The sequence below is a fragment of the Pyrus communis genome, chromosome 11 (genome assembly GCF_041283825.1).
Source record: "Pyrus communis isolate YQ-2024b chromosome 11, ASM4128382v1, whole genome shotgun sequence".
NCBI classification, from domain to species: domain Eukaryota; kingdom Viridiplantae; phylum Streptophyta; class Magnoliopsida; order Rosales; family Rosaceae; genus Pyrus; species Pyrus communis.
Genome location: NC_142575.1, coordinates 24621002 through 24627370, shown reverse-complemented (window position 1 = coordinate 24627370; position 6369 = coordinate 24621002). Strand labels below are relative to the sequence as shown.

The following is a 6369-nucleotide window of genomic DNA, read 5'->3' as shown; positions in this document are numbered from 1 at the left end:
GATGAAATCTTTAACTACCTTAAAGGAGATCCAAAACTTGACTGAACGAGCAACCGCCCTTATGCAAAAAGAAAATTTGTTTTTTATTAATTAAATATTTTTAATTCTTATAATAATAGTTATTATACTTGTGGGGCCCAATTATGTGCCATATCAGCGCATAACAGAATTTTTGATAGATTTTTAACGGAATGACCACATTGATTTGCGACACCTATTTTCAGGGATTACATTGATTGATTTTCAATTTCGCGGACCATCTTGATTGGGTGGGTCAATTTCAGGGACCATTTGTGATAGAAACCCAAATATATATTAACAATTACAATGGAAAAAAAACTAACACAATACACCTTTAGGGGCGCATATTGCCCGTGATGCAAAAATGCCTCTCGCGCGCACATTAGTGCATGCAGAGAGGCTAGTGAAGTTACGATGAAAGGGCGTGGGAGTTTGAAAACTGAAAGGGAACTGCTATGCAGTTTGAAAACTCAAACTGAACGGGAATTGCTAGGCAGTTTGAAAACTAAATGTTGAACGTGGTGATTCTTTCTCCCATGTTATTATTTCTTTTTCTTTTTCTTTTCTTTTTTTTTTCCATTTTTTTATTCTGTTTTATTTCTAATTTTTTTGACAAAAGTATCCATGCTATTTTGATTGCATTATTTTTAGTCAGTAGGAAATTTTTTTTGTTTCAAGATGGTTTTTTTTGAAAACATTTTGATGAAGCCTTAAGACACCAAAATTAATTGCTGACTTTCTAATATTAGAGATTAAAGATGTGTTAAGAAAAACTGCTAACCAATAATAAGAATATAGGGTATATGGAATTCATAAAAAAAATATATGGGCCTTTCTGGGCCTTAGTAAAAGTTAAAGCTCTTCCATGTCCAAAACCGAAGCCCACACAATTCTTCTCTCACAACTTCGTCTTCTCAAAGCTTCTTCGTCTGCTTCCGTGCATTAGTCCTCACGAGGATCTCACACATCAGGTCCCCGTCTCTCCGTTCAGTCCGTACAGGTATGCCCCTCCCTCACTATTCTCAAATTTTCTGCCCCCATATATATATATATATATATATCTCCATATCTGTTTGCTGTTTCAAATCGGAATTTTGGTGAATTGGGCGAGAATTTTGATTCGTATAACGTGTTCGGTATGCGGAAAATCAGTCGGGTTATTCAATTCTTGGGTGATTTTGATCTGAAACTCTGTCTGATTAGTTACTGATCCGAAGTGGAGAATGAATTCAATGATTTGATCAGTTGTTCATGTGATTAAGCAAGTAGTATGCATATAATATGCTTAAGTGGATCTAATTCAGCTAATTCTCCAAGTAATTTGTACTTTCATTCTTCGATGCAGTCGTATGTCACTAATGAATGTCGAAAATTCCTTGTTTGAATCTGGTTGTTGTAGGACTTGATTATTTTTGTGTATGGTTAACTTGTAATTATATTTTTCGGGAATATTATTATGGCATTGATGGCAAAAGATGATTGTTGATTTTTCATGACATTAAGGATTACTCGGTTGCCATTTCAAAAAAATTATTAAATACAAGATAAAAAAACTCATTTGCATATTTGGAAACATAAAATGAAGGAAAAGGTGCAGATCGGTTCTACTTAAAACTCATTTGGATATTCGGAAATCGAGTTTCAGTTCACGCTAATCAAAATGTAGTGGGGCTAAGGCCGACCAAACACTTTTCACTAACTCTTGCTGAATGTTCTGTTTCAGTTGATTTATTTAGTGGATCTTTCAGTAGAATTGAATTTCTTGTTTATATATGCATGTATTCTCATGTTTAGTTGCAGTTAGGGATATGGTTTTTCTAACAGAAGTTTCTTTTTGGGATGCTCATAGGATAGGTTAGTTCCGTAAGGTTCACAATGCCATCAGCACAAGATCCGTTCTATGTTGTGAAAGAGGAGATTCAAGAATCTGTAAGTTGTCAAATTACTTAAGTCATTTGGAAGCTCCCGGAATGATGTATAATTTATATGTTTCATTTTATACATATTATCCAGTTCAAAGCCCCCCTTTAGTAGACTCTTATACTTTCTTTGGAGTATTACTTTCCGCTCTTGACACACACACACACACACACTCTCTCTCTCTCTCTCTCTCTCTCTCTCTCTCTCTCTCTCTCTCTCTCACACACACACACACACAGAAACCCAGATGCCTCAACACACTGTCATCCACATCTTCCAATTTTTCACTGACAGATGATTTTGGTATTGAGTATATGTGCAGAATTTTTTTTTTTCCGTGCATTATGTTTGAGAGTAGGAATTAATCCGGACTATGACATTTCCTTCTTGAATAGATTGATAAGTTGCAGTCTTCTTTTCACCAATGGGAGCGTATTTCGTCTGATAATGGAGAGCAAGCACATCTCACAAAGGAGCTGCTTGCTTCTTGTGGTAGCATTGAATGGCAGGTGCGTTAATACTACCACATTTGATTTAATTCTATCTGTGTTTCTCTATTATAAATGGATCATAGGTGGTTGTCAGTGCTGTGATGCAGGAGTTGGCATATAACCAAAATATGGGACTTTTAGTGGCACATTGGTGATCACATGGATGTCTGAATGAAACAATAGAAATAGCTGGTAACACATAACAATTTCAGTGGTATTTGTTGAATATTCATGAACATATCAATAACGACTAAAATTTTCTTCTCAATGTGAGTGGCCTGTCGTAGAAACTGTGATTAGTTAAACAAGAGAGTTGATTCTTTACTTCTTGGAAATAGGCTGGCTTAAGACCATTTAAATTGGGTTTGTCAGCAGGACAATTTCTCAAAATAATTAAAGAAATGGAGTACTGTATTCAATTTATCTTTTTAAGTATAGCTTATTATATGTCTTGGAAATAGGCTGGCTTAAGACCATTTAAATTGGGTTTGTTAGCAAGACAATTTCTCAAAATAATTAAAGAAATGGAATACTGCATTCAATTTAACTTTTTAAGTATAGCTTATTATATGTCCATAGCTCAAATGAAAATATCTGTTATTGTAGCAAATTTCCCTTGACCTCAGACATGTACAGCATTGAGATTTTTTGTGGTATTAAGCCCAAGAATTGGTTATGTGTTACTTCGTCAGCAAGACTGCACAAATACTCATCTAAAAAGAAAAACGGAAAATATAGAAGATGAACCCATGTGACCAACTAATGGTTATTTACTGTATCCATCCATTAACCACTCTGTTAACCAAATATGTTAAAATAAAAATCATTCCCACAGTTGGTGCACAAAGGCATGAAACATCCAATGTATGCTTTTATTTTTTTTATGTGCTAAATATTGGGTTTAGGGCCGAAGTGGTAGAGGAAGACCTAGGAAGACTTTGGAAGGGACTCTAAGAAAAGACTTAGAGTACTTTTGGATCAAACAGAAGATGTGGCACAGAACTGAGCGTAATGGCATTCTAGGATTCATACAGCCGACCCCACTTAGTGGGAAAAGGCTTTGTTGTTGTTTTGTGCTAAATATTGAGGACTAAATGACTAAAGATAGTTTCTACACTGTAGTAGAAGCATTATATCCATACTGGTTAGTGGTGTGCGCTAAATTAACTTTACATGTCATATACTTGATGCATCAAAGATTGGTTTAGCAAATCTTTAAGTTTCCTTCAAATTTTCATATTTTAAAAAAACGAGGGAAATCTTATTGGCACTCCAAAAATTTCATTGTGCACTCCTTGCAAGTGTATTTTTCTTTTTAAATGTAGAAAGTTTGGAATGTTTTGGAGTGCTAATAACAATTCCCAAAAAAATATTTTTATTGATCTCTATACATCCATTGAAAACTCTGTAAATCCAATCCAATAATAGTTTTGTAGACCGACATTTTATCCTTGTCAGAGATAAGGTGACTTGGGGTGTAAAGTAATTTTCTTGTTTTTGTATTTTCATTCCTTTCTTTTCGCGAACCTAATTAATTCAACTTCTGTTTGCAACTACTGAAAGCATGCTTTCTTGATAGGAAGGTAGATGAGTTGAACAAAGCAATTTCCGTGGCAGCTAGGGATCCTACATGGTATGGCATTGATGAAGTAGAACTTGAAAAACGAAGAAGATGGACAAGCACTGCTCGTGCCCAGGTATAATTGTATCGTGTGTTAAGCTGTACTCTTTTGAACATTTTAGTGACTGAAGATCTCATATCTGGTAATTCTTGTTACCTGTGGTGTTGTCATAAGTCATAACAAACCTTGTCTTGATGACTTACAATTACATTACCCACATCTTTTACTAACGGCAGTCTGATTGTGGGGTTCTCACATTCTGAGTGTGGGGTTTTGTGACCAGAAATACAGCTTCAATTTTTCTGTGTTTTTTGGATATTTTATTGCATAACGATCCTTTGTGCGGTTTACGCTCTGCTGTGTAGCATATTACATGCTTGCTTTTTTCCTTTCGATGACTGTATGGCAGTTCCTCAATTAATCAAATAGTTTATCAGGTGGGTTCTGTAAAGAAAGCAGTGGAAGCTGGAAGGGAGTCTTCTGGAACTAGCTTGAATGGGATGCGTCGAGAACTAATGAGGATGACGAATTCTCAGGAGACCGATAGATCCAAGCAGTATGCTGCACAACATAACGATGACTTCATAACTTCAGAATCAGATAGACAATTGCTTCTCATAAAGTAAGGTTTTGACTTTTCTTTTTGTTTTTAATTTTTCAACCTTTCACACACAATTCGCTTTCAATTGTTTGGAAAGTGTTTGCTAAATTCAACGTTTGGCGGGTGCTTGTTCATACTTCATACTTTATACAAGCTGGAATGAATTGTCTACGTTGTTTATTAAAGTTATTGAATTAATCATCGGAATTACGAAAGCTTTTAAATTCTAAAAGGAAATAAAAAGATTCTCTTTGGGTCAAACCATCCAAGCTTGTAATTTGATGGTAAACCATTTTTGTTATCAAAAATACGGAGTTGTATGCACCTTTTATCAAATGTTGCTAATTGAAATCTGAATTCCCCTTGTTCCTCTCTCCCTCACTGGGTTTCGAAAAATGCTTTCTTACTGAAGGCATTTTTTCTTTTATTTCCCGAATCCTTTAGCCAGTTGTCTGTATAACTCTGTTTCTTTTGATCTTATGTCTGTCAATTGATGCTTGTAGGCAACAGGATGACGAGTTGGACGAACTTAGTGCAAGTGTGGAGAGAATTGGAGGTGTTGGACTTACTATTCATGAAGAGCTCCTCGCACAGGTAAGAATTTTGTATATCACTGTACAGTATTGTGACTACTGCATATGAACTGTGAATAATATGATGGAATGGGAGCAACAGAAAACAGATCAGCATTTTGATGCATTTTCTGAACCTGTGTCTATTACTTGCAAATGGGTTCTTTCTGCCCTGCACTTCGAGTTGTTCTTGCCACTTTCATTTACTAAATTCTTTAGTGTTTTGGTGCTTCAGGAGAAGATTGTAGATGAATTGGGCACGGAAATGGACGGTACATCAAATCGTCTTGATTTTGTTCAGGTGAGTTTTTGTTGACTTGATAGATTCTCCTACCAAGAGATTCCGTCCACTGGAATAGTTTCGCTTTTATTTTCTTCAGCATGCTAATTGACTGAAATATATAATTACTGATCCCAGAAGAGATGAAAAGATTCATCGCTTTTCTGATATTTGCAGAAAAAAGTGGCTACAGTGATGAAGAAGGCGGGTGTAAAGGGCCAGTTAATGATGATACTATTTTTACTCGTCCTGTTCATCATCCTTTTTGTATTGGTCTTCCTCACCTAGTCTGAAGAATGGAACACGTCTTCGGGGAGGGAGGGATCTGCTTTCCAGATAGAACTATGGAACTCTCAAGTACAGAATTTACTGGATACACTAGGTTTGTTCGTATAAGCGTTACTTTTTTAAGGTTCTTTATAAGTTTTGAGGTCAATCAGAATTTGATGTTGAACAACCAGAGTTGGATGATGAATGTGAAACAGAAGCTTTATATTTGTTTTATTTGTTTATTACTTGGGACTTCTTCTCTGTCAAAAAGCTCGTTCTTGTGTATGTACGTGTTTCCTTACTCGCCCCATCCCTATAGATTTTGGTCCCCAACTCCAAAGAGGAGGAGCACTTGGCTATGGACAGCATCAATAACAAGCTTCGAGCCGCAAGCCTATGTTGCTGCTGCTTCCTCTTCTCGAGCTTCTGCATCTGCTAATTCTGTTCAGAATTGGTTATATAATTCAGGCGCTAATTCTCACGTAACCAATGACGTGTGACAACTTCACAATTCTCGTGAGCATCATGGAACAGATCAAATTTGTGGTGTGCATTGTTAAGAAAATTAGAGTACACAACTATAATATAAGTG

At 35.9% G+C, this 6369-nt stretch overlaps 1 protein-coding gene across 5 annotated transcripts; it reads left to right on the top strand.

Annotated features, from left to right (window-relative positions):
* Nucleotides 1-867: 867 nt before the first annotated feature.
* LOC137742502 (syntaxin-61) lies at nt 868-6019 on the top strand. Of its 5 annotated transcripts, none has more exons than XM_088680591.1 (8): nt 868-1021; nt 1871-1950; nt 2337-2454; nt 4020-4129; nt 4492-4676; nt 5159-5249; nt 5463-5528; nt 5685-6019. In XM_088680591.1, the coding sequence occupies exons 2-8, from the start codon at nt 1897-1899 to the stop codon at nt 5793-5795; spliced, it is 735 nt and encodes a 244-aa protein (XP_088536717.1). In that variant the 5' UTR covers nt 868-1021; nt 1871-1896; the 3' UTR covers nt 5796-6019. The 5 variants fall into 5 exon arrangements, with proteins under 5 accessions (XP_088536717.1, XP_068338484.2, XP_068338485.2 ...); XM_068482383.2 differs by having other exon boundaries at nt 869-1021; nt 2337-2450; nt 4016-4129; XM_068482384.2 differs by having other exon boundaries at nt 913-1021; nt 1876-1950; nt 2337-2450; nt 4016-4129.
* The last annotated feature ends 350 nt before the right edge of the window (nt 6020-6369 follow it).

Coding starts and splice junctions, on each gene's coding strand:
- LOC137742502 (XM_088680591.1), top strand. CDS start 1,897: ATGCCATCAGCACAAGATCCGTTCTATGTTGTGAAAGAGGAGATTCAA. Junction 1,951..2,336: donor AAGAGGAGATTCAAGAATCT/GTAAGTTGTCAA, acceptor CTTCTTGAATAG/ATTGATAAGTTGCAGTCTTC. Junction 5,250..5,462: donor ATGAAGAGCTCCTCGCACAG/GTAAGAATTTTG, acceptor TTGGTGCTTCAG/GAGAAGATTGTAGATGAATT.